Source organism: Phoenix dactylifera, chromosome 11 (genome assembly GCF_009389715.1).
Source record: "Phoenix dactylifera cultivar Barhee BC4 chromosome 11, palm_55x_up_171113_PBpolish2nd_filt_p, whole genome shotgun sequence".
Classification (NCBI taxonomy): domain Eukaryota; kingdom Viridiplantae; phylum Streptophyta; class Magnoliopsida; order Arecales; family Arecaceae; genus Phoenix; species Phoenix dactylifera.
The window spans coordinates 23,624,331-23,639,807 of record NC_052402.1 but is presented as its reverse complement, the minus strand read 5'-3'; the positions used below and the strand labels follow the sequence as shown (position 1 = coordinate 23,639,807).

General features: G+C 37.9%; 1 protein-coding gene across 6 annotated transcripts in view; it reads left to right on the top strand.

Moving 5' to 3' along the window:
* LOC103718236 overlaps positions 1-15,477 on the top strand; it is a 94,283-nt gene that overhangs the window by 55,370 nt on the left and 23,436 nt on the right. For 3 of the 6 annotated variants that reach the window (XM_039131925.1, XM_039131921.1, XM_039131920.1), the window contains one exon: positions 8,441-8,522. The exons of 2 other annotated variants lie outside the window; for them this stretch is intronic. In XM_039131925.1, the coding sequence (XP_038987853.1) occupies positions 8,441-8,522 (82 nt within the window). Of the gene's footprint in view, positions 1-5,752; positions 5,838-8,440; positions 8,523-15,477 lie in introns of those variants that run through there. One more of the 6 variants, XM_039131924.1, reaches the window with a different exon arrangement.

Genomic DNA, 15,477 nt, shown 5'->3' with positions numbered 1-15,477 from the left:
AGATCTGAAAAGAATTGTACTTAAGATACATATTCACTCTCAGCTGTCATACCCAAGTGGAGCTTGCAACTCATGGGTTGGTGGTAGTTTGAAGCACGGCCAAAATTGTCCAGTGTACTGGCTTGGAAGAGCTTCTCCTGATACTTTCTACTTCCAGCAGTCATACCCAGCAGTCATAGTTTGCAACTGCTGGGTTGATGGTAGTTTGAAGCAGGACCAAAATAGTCGGGTCTATCTTAGAAGAACTGCCACCTAATATTTTCTAGTTTCTATGATTCCTCTCTATCGTCTTCGAAGAATCATCAAGCGTACTCTGTTTGAGAAATGTCTCCTAAACAATTTATTGTTTCCCAGATAATAGACCTAGGTTTAGTTGTTTTAGGTTTCCTGTTCAATTCTGTTGTCAAGTTTCCACGTGAACTCTAATTTTCTTTTTCTTCCTAGCAGAGTTCATCTCCACACAGCCATCCTTGTGGTTTTTGATTTTCAACACTTATCCTCGTAGTCTATAGTGTCCTTTGTCATTCTTGGTGAAACCTTCTAAGGTTTTAAAGCTCAGCTTTAGTTTCACTCCCTAGGGCAGAGTTTTGGTTCCGCCAGTTTTGGCAACTTTCCTTTATAGAAATCGAGAATGGAGGTGACTTCGCGACCTTTCTTGGTGAAGAATATTTTTTTCTTTCCAGCTTTGGTAAACTGAAAAGACGGGGCTGATTGGCTCGAAGATTGGAATGACCCTAAATGAGCTCCTTGGCTTTTCCATTCCTCGTGAGCCACTTATTTCTCCGAAACAAGAGATCAAAGTGATTTTCCTCCTTTAGTTTCAGAGTATTTTGTCCAAGATTTTAAGTATTTGTACTGAACCTTGTATTGGTTTTTTATCAAAATGGTACAATATCAGCACAGTCAATATGTATCGGTACTGAGAGAATCAAAATGAATGAAAAGCAACTGTGTGGACTGCTGCAATCAATATGTTGTTGATATTGACCGATATGGATTGATACAACGGTACATACAAGGCCACGCTTTCAATGTCCCAAGGCCCGTAGAAGCACCATCTTTCCATCAGTCCGGTACTGTACATATGGTACCATCCCATTCCATTGGTATTTGAAACCTTAGACTTTGGTGAAAATGGTTAAAATCCAAAAATAGTGAAAAATCGGGAAAAGAAAAAGATCAAGACGTTATTTCCCATTATTTGATTGTGCTTTAAGTTATATATGATCATAATTTATTATAGTTTTGGGTAGTTTCATGATTGAAATAGACTGTATTGAAGCTTAGTGCAATGATATTTACTTATTAGTAAAATACCAAATATCCTTCAAACAAGCATAAATTAATACAAGTTCAAAAGGATATATAATAAATGATATTCACCTGTTTAGTACCATATATTATTAGATTGAGGGTCATGCAAAAAATGATCATTATGGTTATCATCATCTTGACATGGATGGGTGTACTGACGGGATGAACATAATAATGAGATAGAAAGCTCACCACTAATCCATGTAATTATTGAATGCTACATTTATTTTTTATGAAAAATGTTGTTTTTTTTCGAAATGTGTCAAATTTGTTTGTTTATGATAGTATGGGAAGCATTACAGTAAGGGCCATTATAAGGGCTTTGGCTTGTCAAGGACTATGTTTATCATGTATCCTCTCCTTTTAACTCGAAAAAAGGAAAAAAATTTCCATTGAAAATTGGTACCATATTAGCCCCTATATACTTAAATAACTTAACAATAATTATAAATGATAGATAACAGTAAATCAAAATTTTAACAATAATTATGACTAGTTTTGAAGGGTGAGCCTTGGCACAACGGCAAGGTTACATCATTTTGACCTAGAAGTTATGGGTTCGAAATATGTTAATGACCTCTCTAGGGGGTAAGGCAGTATATATCTGACCCTCCCTAGACTCCTTAATGGTGAGAGATTCACGCATTAGGTGCCCTTTATCCATGGTTAGTTTCGGTAGAAAGTGGCTGAAACCACCTAACAACCACAACCATCTAACCTTTTCCCAACTGTTTGGGATCGGCTTTATGAATCCTTATTTGCCAAGTTTTTTTATTTAGGCCACCTGTGATGTTATTTCAAGTTTCTCCATAATGCCTCACAACCTTCATCCATGTTTCTTTAGATCTTCCCTCTCCATTCTTATTATTATCAACATAAACCAAAGTACCTGTCATTCTTATTATTATCAACATAAACCAAAGTACCTGTCCTTACTGGAGCTTCCTTAGATCTTCAAGATACTTGTCCATACCATCTTAATCATTTTTCATTACTTCATCCTTATTTGATGCAGCTCATACAAATCGTCAGATATGTCCATTTCTTATTTTGTCTTTCTAGTTTTACTAGACATCCATTTTAACATTTTCATTTCGGCTACGCCAACTTATCTTCATGTACTTTCTTTATTGCCTAGCATTTTGAGCTATACTTGTATGGCAAGCCATACTGTTCTGTAAAATTTTCCCTTTAGTCTTCAAGTTATATGCCTATCGTGTAATATATCCAGATGCCTCTCTTCACTTCATCCAACAAGCGCTAATTCTATTACATATCTATCTTATTATTTTGTACAATAGATCCTAAATAAGAAACCTATCACTTTGTGGTATATCTTGGCATTAAGCTTAATTGTTATTAAGGTTCCCAAAACTGACACGAACCACCGGCTCGATGCATATTGTACTAAGCCAGTGTGGAACCTTGTCGGTATGGGGCAGTTCCGTTTAGTTCAAATGTATTTAGACTTGTTTGTTCTTGTGCAGATCCATTCTTACAAATATCAAGCACTTTCCAAATTAGCCTAGAAAAATAATTTTACATTATCTACATGTAGTATGATTTTTTTATAATTTCTACACTTCATTAAATAGTCGTAATTATTTTTATATAATAAACTATATTAAATTAAAAATATATTAAAATTGTTTTTAATTCAATAATGTAGAATTTTTACCGGGATGCTACATATATTTTTATCTCAGAGTATCATTATTTAATTAACTTTTTTGAAAAAGAGAATTTTCAGTATAATGCATACCTATAATCATGCTACTGATTTTACAAAATTTTTTGACAATTATTTTGTCTTTTATTTTTTAATCTAAAAATATATTTTTAATTTAAAAATTATAATTTTGGTACTATTGTGAAGATCATTCATAGAACTACAACATATCATAAAATTATGCCAAAATCAAAAATTTTGAGATGACTTCCCCCTATTTCTTCATTTTTTTTGGTAGATTTCAGCCTTTAAAAGAAAATTAGGAAATGAGGAAGGGGAAAGGGTGAGTATCTATTTTTAGCTAGGATCTGACTCAAATCTCATGAAATTCCATGTTTTCTCCTTGTTTTCAAGATTTTAAAAAATGGGGGAGAGATTGAAAAGGCACGGGATGCCTTGTTATCCTACCTCCTTTATTATTGAAGCTGGACCGGGGGGGGGGGGGGTGTGGAGACGAGATTGGAAAAAGCAGGCACCGAATCGGTGCGAACCGGGTAGTTCGCACCAATATCGCTTCGAATCACCCTGTTTGGAGTGCTTTACTTCCTATTTTGAACTGAAGGGGGGCCCGTCTCGGGTTCCCCTTGGTACGGTTCAGTATGTCCCAAACCAGGTGGTTCAGGCGGTATGGTTAACTATTATCCGGGCAAAAGATTTCTGGAGGTCTCCATGTAGCTAATTGAAATCTCTGCTTATCTTTCTATCACCTCATTCTTGGTAATTTCACTTTTACACTCTTTTCAATAAAACCTTTTGCCTAGCATTTGTCTTTCTTCTTTCCCTTTTTATATTCTTCTATCCTTGAAAGATGACCACCCACGTACGAGTCACACATTTGATTTCCTTTTTCCTTTATCAAGTTCAGAACCTAACGCTAAGCACCCTCTTTTGCTGTTTTTAAATCTTAAAGCTTACCCTTTTCTTCCTCCTTTCTCTTTTTCACATTTTCTTATTTTACCCTGACCTAGTTGCCCATGTATGGATCACATATTTCCTTTACTTCTGCTTTGAACCTAGTCACTCTTGTTCCTTTCCTTTCGCTTCATCAAGTTCAAAACCTAACCGTAAACATCCATTTTTTTTTTTGGTCTTTCTTCCTCCTATTCAACTGACATAACAAACAAATTTTCTTCATATACTTTCTTTTTCTTTTTCGTTGAAACTGTAACCCTTTTATTTTTTTTAGTTACCTGACCTATCACCTCAGTACCTGCAGTCACCTAAAAAAGTTCTTTTTTTTTTTTTACGAACTCTGATCTATGTTTCTTGACTAGTGTGTCTAGTACCATCTCTTCCTACCTAGCATGCTCGGCCAACTAATCTGCATTGAATTTACTAAAACAATATATCTTTGAAAATCAACTTATTTTATTTCTTCCATTTGCCGTCAGGTTAATGAATCCACTGCAACACCTTCCAGAATCATTTTTATTGAGTGGAATGAGAAAAAAGGGATAGTTATCCAGTAAAACCAATCCAGTGGGCAAATGTGCAGACAGGTTAATTGCATATTGGTTGCAATACTTTTACTGTAACAAAATTTTGTCAAGTCATAGTGCCTACACTTCCATTGGCTTAACATCCAAGATTATCTCTACAATCTTCCAAAGTTCAATTTATGCAACTTAGGACGGAGCTATACAACTGAATGAGGTTGCCATCATCAACTAAGGGGGTTTGTTGATCAATTCGGTACCATCCAACATGTTATTGTTAATGATTCATCAACTCATTATCTTCTAGGACACCTTCATTGCATATATGTTTGTATTTGGGTGCATCTTAAATCCTATTTATTCATTTTCTTATATATTGCCTCTTGCGATATGAAGACATTTATGTACATCCTAATGAAGAAACCAGTCCCTACTCGTAATTCTTATGAAATTCTCATTTCCATTAAAATTTTCAGCAAAGATAAGTAATAGATGATGATAAAGGCCATGACAGCAATTAAGCTTATGGTTTTCAAGGACATTAGAATAAAGAAGGATGTGTTTTGCCTCCCTTCTTTAATTTTTTCTGTGAAATCTAAGCAAGGAGATAATTTTAACTTGGCCATGTTGCTTTCATGAATTGGTATTATGGTGGTGGGAACATGGATGCTTATGCTTGTCAAATATTTGGAAGCATTATTAAACAACTAGAATGTGCTTTTCTATGATTCTATCTATAATGATGATGGGACAAATAAGTGAAGAAGTAACAGTGTGGCAGTTCTTAATTACTAGTTCAAGAGCATGGGAATTTGCCTCTCAGCATTGAAGGATGAAGTGGACAAGGGTGTAGCCAATTTCTGACAGGGAACACTAATTAGCTTGCCCACCCTGCATCCCTAAATGCAAAGCACCATAGATTATCTTAACTGGACACAAAACCCCTTTTCCTTCAATCAAGTAAGAATTTTCATCATTTTGAAGTGCTCTTAACACCGAAAATGCAGTGCCATATTGTTTCTTTGGCATAAGTTACAATAATCATAATGTTAATTTTAGATATCCCTTGCTAAATAGATTAGGGACAGGTTTCCTCAACTACATGAAATTCCTAGCATATACTTCTCAATGACCTATTCATATTTAAGTTTTACATGCGTTAATTGTGTGTCTAAAAATAAAAATGCAATCTTCTAGCATTGTAGCTAAAGTCAATGTAATCCAAATACTACCATGTCAAATATTTCTTGATAGAGATTTTTCCTGTTATCAGTAACTTTCGCAGGTGCTTTATGGCATTCTTGTCATTTAGGAAAACCAAGGATTGAGGTTACTATTTGGCTGGTTCATAGTGGCATGTCCATGTGTTGGCATCTGCACATGCTCTCCACCAAGGTGTGCCGTACCATCTCGAATCAGATAGTATAGGGCGTACCATATTAGATCGGTACTGGTAATTAGTACGGATGGCGTATCGACACTCAGTACGCTAAAAAAATTTCATACTATACCGTACCGAGTCACTGACATTTTGCTAGTGTGGCACTGGTATGGGATCCGGTACCGAGATAATGAACATTGCTCTCGATATTTTTTGCTGGTAGGTGAGAGACATGGGCACCAACATCTCAATCTTTGAGATAAACAACCACAATTTGCTTTTTTGATAATCCTAATTGTACTCCGACATCCTTGCAATTTATCTACTTAATAGCTTGCGGGCCCATATCATTGCTTATCTGTGATAAACGATTTTGACAACATATTGGACCAAGATTCGCTGTTTCGGTACCTGACCCCGTACCGGTGCGACACTAGCACAGTGTCGGTACAGTACGGTACGAATTTTTTTTGGCATACCGAGTGTTGGTACACCATCCATACCGGGTACCCGTACCGAACCGGCACGATACAGTACACCTTGTACCGTCCGGTTCAGGCCAGTACAACATACCATGTGTCTGACGTTTAAGCATATGTTAAGTTTTCAATTTTTTTTGAGAAACATCATTAAACAAAATTAAGTTCTGAAATCTTTGTGACAATAGAGTCGATAAGCTCTCAGTTGATATAGGTTGTTTATGCTTTATAGCATGGGATATGTAATCAGATCTTATGCTTGTACACTCGAGTGTTGAATGGGGTGTTAGAATGGTAGCATTGGCATGCAGTGGAAACCAGCTTACATATGATGTCTGATTTCAGAATAATGAATAATTTGGCAGGACTAAACTGCCACACCTCTAAGGGAAACAGAACCCAAGAGAAGGAAAACTTAAACCAATCCTAACAACTTTCTAGTTCCTATTTCTACCACTCTCTCTCTCTCTCTCTCTCTCTCTCTCCCCTATTTCTTTCCATCTCTCCCATGCTTCTCTCTCTCAATCTGTCACATGCATCTACATTAACATCAAATTTAACTCTCTCTCTTCCTGTCTTCTCCCCCATTTCCCTCTCTTACATTTTATTCAAACAATAAGAGAATAAATATGTTTCATTTTATTATTATTATCAAATCTGTAACAAAATGAAGGAAACCAAATGTAAATAAAACTGACAAAGGAAAAAATGGTAGAGTTAGAAAAGGAGAATGAGTAAGAGGATAGTAACTTCTTGATTGCATAAGTTGATTATCATGCATATGTTATTTGTTATTATAAATAATTATACATATGCAGGATTTCCTATTTTGTATTCTCTTCAAATTTTCTACTAAGATTGTTGAAATAAGACAATATTTTACTTTTTGATCAGCATTTTACATCAAAGAAAATTTTAAAATAATTAGTATGAGACCAGCTGTAAAAATTTGTACTATAAAAATTTAAATAAACATAACTTTTATAGAAAAAACATATGTAATTTTCTTAGATAAAAAAAATATTGTCCTTATGTTTGCCCCTCCTAGGGAATATTCCTATCTCCACCCCTGCATGTCCTTACCTACTTCATAAGTAGGTTGCTGCCATTGTTAGTTATCGGTACTGTGCAGCAAGGATCCTAACTTCTCACATTTGTGAAGCTTCAGATGTCATGGCATAGCTATGATGCTTATGTGTTTTATCTTTTCTATACTTTTTATCCTTCTTTTGAAATCCCTCATTCAATGCGCATCTTCTTCATTGTGTCAATAAACCAAAAATTATGGTGCTGCCTGTACCAGCCTTATACTGCTCACTACATACCATACAGTCGAGGAGCAGCATATGGCACCCCTCACAAAGATTCTGTAGGAAAACCAACCCTGAACTTACCTGCATCACTTGGTGCACTTTCTTTTTGTTGCTCATTTAAATCTGCTAGTGCCAAGCCAATATTCCACTATGTACTTCACTAGACAGTGACCATCATGGATCTATACCTTGATGTTTAAATACTTGATCTAAACCTTGTTAATTGAAGCTGAAATAAACTAGTAAAGTACTATCCTTGTGGTTTCATCTTCTGTATGTTTTTTTTTATGTAGAGTTGGCCTTTTCCACTATGACCTGCTTTCATGTGGAAAGGGAGTATTAATTTTGCGAAGGAATCTGAAATAATAATGTGTTCATAGCGCATATCTTTCTATGCATATGAAATTTACTATTTGTCTTAGAAAAATAAGGAATTTGTGGCTTCCATGTGATTGTCATGGATAATAATTATGATAAACTACTTACATGAAGAAAAGATGAAGGAACTCATTAGAAGTGTCAAACATGAAGATCTTTTCATTTAGCTTTTGTTCTTATCTGTTCCTTTGTTACATTGCTGAGGACAAAATTTTAGTTGATCGGTTGTATTTGCCATTTTTGTGTATCACGTTACCAGATTGTGATTGTTCTTGGAAATGGTGTATATGGATTCTAAAAATTTCTCCTACTGCATTATAGATACAGTTTATGAACATTTTCACCTATTTGTCTATATGAACGCGTGCTTAAGTTGACTAGTGATGTTTCTACATGTATTATGATGCTAGATTGAGATCATACATGGAAATGTGCATTTTGATTCCTGGGATCTCACCCCAACAACATCAGAATGCTGGCACCAAGTATCCAGTGAGCCTACTTATTTGTTCTGTGTTTCCTTTTTCGTTTTCATTCATGCACTATTTATAGATCCTTGATTTCTGTTTTCTTCTTTGCCTCTGCAAGATTATTATGTGAGGAACAGGTTGAGCTCATCCAAGGTTCGCCATACTGACCGTGCCGACGTATCGGTACAGTCCGGTACCGGTACCGAACTGAGCCGAACCGGTACCATACCGAAAGTGCCACAGCTATCTCCCGTGAAGAACACCCTGTACCTGTGTGAACCGGCTCGGTTGGCACCGATACAGGTATGCACCGGTGCGAACCGACCGGTACGGATATGTACGGGTGCGAACCGAGTTGGTTCGCACCAGTATAGGCCATGAACCGATCGGTTCCGACCCAGATTGGGTTAGAACCGATTTCAATAGCCGTACCGTACCAGTGCCTGTCGGTACCGGTATGGTACGGGCTGAACCAAGGTTCGCTGTACCGGTCGGTACCGGTCGGTACCGAGCGTACCGTACCCGTACCGATGGGTACCGGTATCAGTACACCAATGTCGGTACGGTCGGTACCGAGCATACCGTACCATACCGACACTCGGTACGTCTATACTAGTGCGGCACCGGTACGGGGTTCGGCACCGGTACGGCGAACCTTGGGCTGAACCGACCAGTACCGGTCGGTTCAGCAGACCATGGCTCATCCATTTTCAATAACCCCCCTTACCGAATACTTAAATAGGATTCATTTATTGTTGCTTTTCTTTTGATATTTTCTTTATCTATCTACTGCACTCTTTTGCAAGAGCTGGGCTCGTATTTAATGTTAATAAAGTATATTGTTTTCTATTTGTTGTTGCTAACTTACTAAAATTTTTGCCTTCATCTTATGCCAACTCTTTTAAGGATATCCTTTATTGCCCAGTCCTTATTTATAAACTTAATCTCTAAACACCATGTTTGGAGGAGCGTGTCTATAAGACCACAATGCAAGGTGGTTCGATAAATCTGATCTATGCATTGCACTGAGGTTGTTAAAGATAATTCTCCAAACATTTATAGTTATACATTATTTCCTTTTCTATTTTCTATGCATATTATTCCTGGAAGGATATTCTCGTTGTAATTTGTATAGCAAGTTTAGCAGCACTAGTACCTATGACCCATGCCGGTTAGGCATCGTGTTGGTACAACAAGGTATTGTACTATTACCAACTCACAGTGCATGGCACTATGATGGTCAGATGCTGCTACCCCCAAAATCTAGAGAGAGAGGGAGAAAGGGAAGCTTGGGGTTACCCGTAGGTGGTGACCTAGCGGCGGATGCCGAGGAGGCACCGTCAGAGGAGACGGTGACAGTGAAGGTGTTGCGATCATGGAGGGCTGCAAGCAAAGTTGACCAAGGATTTCAAGGTCTCGAATGGTTTGGAGTGGAAGACGTCGAGGATGGGGAGCAGGATGTTGAGATTCGCAATTCTGAATCGGATATTTGTTCTCTGATAGCACCTTCTCCTGTAGAGATTTCTCGATTTCGAAATGTCTCGAAGCCTTGAGTGGTAAAAAAAAAAGTGGAATGCTGTATTTCTGGGATTGGATTTCATATTCGAATGAAGCTCGTAATCATAAGAAAGTAGGTTTTTTAGATATGGGCCTAGCAAAAGAAAAATCGAGATAGGTTTCTTGAGGGAAAGAGTTAAATGGTAGGTTGAGGTGCCCAATCGAGGCAATTGATGGTGGCGATCGATGGTGATTGGCGGTGGTAGTTGTGGGAGATTGAGGAGAGAGAGGCGAGGAGAGGAACAAGAGAGATTGGGACTGAGGGTTCACTAGAAGACTTATATAAAGGTGGCTGATTTGGCTCAAGCGAACCATGTTAGTGTCGCCCAAAACCATGCAAAATTGATCAGTTCGACCCAATTTAGACTGGTATGGCCCAATTCACCTCCTTTCTTATTTTGAAAGCCCAAACTATCCCGATTTTGGACCAATTTGATTTTGTACACCTTGAACCACCCAGTTTAGGATGGTTCAATAGTTCTTGGCGTATTGTGTTTTCTATGGTATCTTGTTTTGCTCGTTGGTCAACAATTATATAAATATTTTGCAACCTAGATTTAGCTTGTGGCTATGCACAAGACTTTTCACTCAAACCAAATTATAATATGAGCTTACATAGGTTTTTGTTAAAGTGGCTACTAGCAACCAAGCAAGATATGAAGTGGGTTAATTATTTAGAAAGAAATAGTCATCATGATAAAAGGCTTGGAAGTGACTTTCCTCATGGGTTTAAAAGTGAAGAAAAATGGGTCTACTCTCTCTCAAGCACAAATTTACGATGCATGTATGTCACACCCCCAACCCAAATTCACGAACCGGAGGTCATGTCAACTGCCGCATACTCATAGGGAACCCTCCCCACAAGCATGCAGGGCTTCTCAACATGATATCATAAATATGCAGCGAAACAATTTAAATAATAATATGCAATCTTTCTTTCAATAAGTAGCTCAACATTTAAATGTCTCACGATTCTAACATTTTTCTAAGGTAAGAAACTCTAATCTAAGATCATCTGTGCCAAAGTTTTGCCAGTCGCTCTTCCATATTAAAAATCTCGATCAGGCTAGTTCTTCGGATCTGTAAAAACAGTAAGAAATCGTATCATGAGTTAAACAACCTAGCCAGCCATGATCACTTTAGCTAAACAAATCAGGCAATCAAATAGATAATAATTTACAAAAAATAAGCATATATGCAGTACTAATATACGAATCAAATCTTTCTCAAAATATTAAATTTTTGTTCATGGATTCAATTTTTTTCAAATATTCAATTTATTTTATCAATCCTGAGCTATGACTACATCTTTCCTATGGTAGGGTCATGACACCGACTAATTTTCTTGCGGTGAGCTACATATCATCTTGCAGCAAAGTCTTTCAGGATTGCATATTTGCTTGCGAGATGTCGCTCATCATCTTGGACATAACCTTTAGGATAAATCATGTGCCAACATATTAACCCCCCATTGGCGGGGTCCTCAATATAGCCAGGTCGAAATTCAAATAGTTCTAGGTTCATATTTTAGTTTTAAAATTATGCGGTGTCAAAATCAATCATATCCATAATAAGATCATACATCGTCATAATCTTCCTAAATAACATATTCCATAATAATATACTGATGCAGGCTGAAACCTACAAGTCTTGGCCAAACCAAAAGGATTCAACCAAGAAAAAAGATGATCCTAGGATGCCACTCAACCAGGGGCAGCGGATGCCACTCGACGCTACTAATCGCAAATGTCACTTGATGTGACCAAGCCACACGCTTGATTGGTAGGAGGATGCCACTCAACTCACAAAAGTAAGAAAAGCTTGCTGGAAAGGAATTATGAAAAATAACAACTCTCCTTTTTCATTTCATTCATGTACCAGTTTTATATGCTATCTTGAAACATCCCTCCAAGCATAGGTAAGACAAAACAATGCTGAAACACATTGATGGGAGTCTAGTTACATGTTCCAATATTTAGAAATATCAAAAGACACTTAGGAAAATGAAACTATGTGCCGGAAAAAGACCAAATTAAATGCACTTCGTTGGGCGCTGCTAGTCCAGACGTGCTGTAGTAAAAATGCCATAACTTTCTATAGGGATCTTCAAATGGCACGAGATCAGGTGCGTTGGAAACTACAGGCGTAGAGCTTTCCAATGGTATATGGCATGTTGGCTGATTAACCATATATTGTTTCCAAATTTAATTCAAAACCAACTCTGTCATGCTGCCAGGATCAAAGGACGACTCACTAAACACATGAGCCGACTTATGAAAGCAATGAGTCGACCTCTGCTACACATGAGTCGACTCATGAAAGCAATGAGCCGACCCCTGCTGCTCCTGCATCATTCTCCCCAGCTTGAAAAGAACTCGCCTTCGAGTTGGAATTCAGGTCTTCCCAAAGCAGATGATCCAGTTTCTTGAGCTCCTCACTTGAAATCCATGCATCCTTAGAATGTGGCTTTCCTTGCCAATGGACCAAGTATTGTGTATAAGTGCCATGCTGAGTCATGATAGAACGTACATCCAGAGCGTCAACAGACTCACGCGGAGGATTAGAGATGCGACACTCGAAGTCTTTTGGTTGAAACACAATCTTCTCCTCATCTCCATAATAAGGATAAATATCACATATGTTGAAGGTATGACCGATTGAAAATCCTTCAGGCAGTTCAATTCGGTAGGCATTTGGACCCAACTTCTTCAGAATCCGACAGGGTCCAAACTTTAACTGTTTCAGATTATTATAAGTATCTATAGAAAATCTATCCTTCCTCAAATATACTATGACCAAATCTCCTTTCTTGAACTCTAACTTCCTTCGATGAACATCAGCTTGTGACTTGTACATTTGAGTAGATTGCTGCAGCTGATGTTGAACTTGTTTATGGACCTCCTTTATGTGCTCAGCAAACTCTTCAGCTTCCATACTCACTCTTGTTTGATTTGGTAGTAGCAAGAGATAAAGAACATGACTTGGATTTCTGTCATAAACAACTTCGAATGGAGGCTTCTTCGTTGATCGACTGGCTGAACTATTATAAGCAAATTCAGCTTAAGGAATGACAAATTTCCACTTCTTTGGGTTTTCTCCCACTAAGCTTCTTAGTAAGTTCCCCAAGGATCTATTCACTACTTCAGTTTGTCCATCGATCTGAGGATGGTAAGCACTGGAGAATTGCAATCGAGTTTCCAAAAGTTTCCACAGCGTCCTCCAGAAGTGACCAACAAACTTTACATCACGATCTGAAGTTATGGACTTTGGAACACCATGTAGACGAACAACTTCTCTGAAAAACAAAGTAGCTATGTGAAATGTAATAGTAGAGCTCTTACATGGTATAAAGTGAGCCATCTTGGAGAATCGATCCACCACCACAAAAATGCAATCAAATCCATGCTGTATTCTTGGCAAACCAAGAACAAAGTCCATTGATAAGCCAGGGAGCATTAGGGACTGGTAAGGGCTCATAATGACCAGTATTTTGGACTCCCCCTTTGGCTTTTTGACATACAAGACAATTTTGCACAAACCGAGAAATATCACGCTTTAGGGTAGGCCAAAAGTATCGCATCTTCACAAGAGCTTCAGTCTTGTCCCTTCCAAAATGTCCAAGTCCGCCAGCATGTAATTCTGCAATAACAAATAATCTCCAAGATCCCTCTAGCAAACAAAGTTGATTGCCTTTGAATAAATAGCCATTGATCAACAAATAGTCTTTACTCTTTTCATATTCAAATTCTGCAACACCCTTTTAAAGAATGGATCTGCAACATAATAACCTGGTAAGAGATCAAAGCCAGTAATTTCATAAGAGAATGTTGTCAACAAACTATGCCGTCGACTCAAAGCATCAGCAACTTTGTTTGATGAATCAGCTTTATGGTGTAGAACAAAGAAAACTTCTCAAGGTATGATACCCAACCAGCATGGCGAGAATTCAGCTTCTTTTGGCCCTTCAAGAATCTCAAAGCTTCATGGTCGGAATAGAGCACAAATTCTACACTAATTAGATAATGTTCCCAATGCCGCAAGGCTTGAACAATTGCATATAGCTCCTTGTCATAGGTTGAATATTTCAGCTTTGCATTACTGAATTTCTCACTGAAATAAGCAACAGATCTTCTCCCTTGCAAGAGAACAGCTCCTATGCCAACTTTGGAAGCATCACACTCCACTTGGAATGTCTTAGAGAAATCTGGTAGTGCTAGGACCGGTGCTTGAACAAGTTTGGACTTCAACTCTTGGAAACTTCTTTCAGCCTCATTGGTCCATTGAAATTCCTTCTTCTTTAGAACATCCATCATTGGAGCAGCAATGGTACTGAAGCGTCGGATGAATCTCCTGTAGAATGATGCCAAACTATGAAAGCTTCTCACGTCAGTCAGACTTCTAGGCGTAGGCCAATCAAGAATAGCCTTTACCTTCTCGTCATCCATCTTCATACCATCTGCACTAACAACATAGCCTAGAACTACAACTTGATTAGTCATGAAAGAGCACTTCTTCAGATTCACATACAACTGGTTTTTATGGAGCACTTTGAGAACATTGGATAGGTGATTCACATGCTGTACACTATCCTTGCTGTAAACCAGGATGTCATCAAAATACGCCACAACATACTTCCCCATGAAGTTCTTCAAAACTTGGGTCATAAGCCTCATGAAAGTGCTGGGGGCATTTGATAATCCAAATGGCATAACCAGCCGCTCATACAAACCATCTTTGGTTTTAAAGGCTGTTTTCCACTCATCACCTTTTCTAATTCGGGTTTGGTGATAACCACTCCGTAAATCAATCTTAGAAAACACCTTTGCATCAGCCAACTCATCCAGCATATCATCAAGTCTAGGGATGGAAAACCTCTTGATTGTAATCTTGTTTATAGCTCTACTATCAACACACATTCTCCATGTTTTATCTTTCTTAGGAGTGAAAAGGGCAGGGACAGCACAAGGACTAAGTGATTCTCTAATCAATCCCTTTTGCAATAAATCAATGATTTGCCTTTGTAATTCAACATGCTCATTAGGAGACATTCTATAATGAGGCAAATTAGGAAGAATAGCACCTGGAATGAAATCAATTCGATGTTGAATGTCTTGAAGTGGTGGTAAACCAGCAGGAAGGTCAGCAGGAGCTAAGCCTTTGAATCTATCCAATAAGCCTCGAACTTCGAATTGAATCTATTCAATTCGATGCTGAATGTCTCGAAGTGGTGGTAAACCAGCAGGAAGATCCGGAACTTCTGTTTCAAGTTCTTCCTTTTTTTCTGCAGCAACTAGAGCACAAACAATACCATCTTTTTTGTAGGACTCTTCAAATTCCTTGTAAGATAATAAGCTGATTTGGTTCAAAGAAGGCACACTATTTGGAATGTCTTTCATGGGGTCAAAACATACTTCACTTTG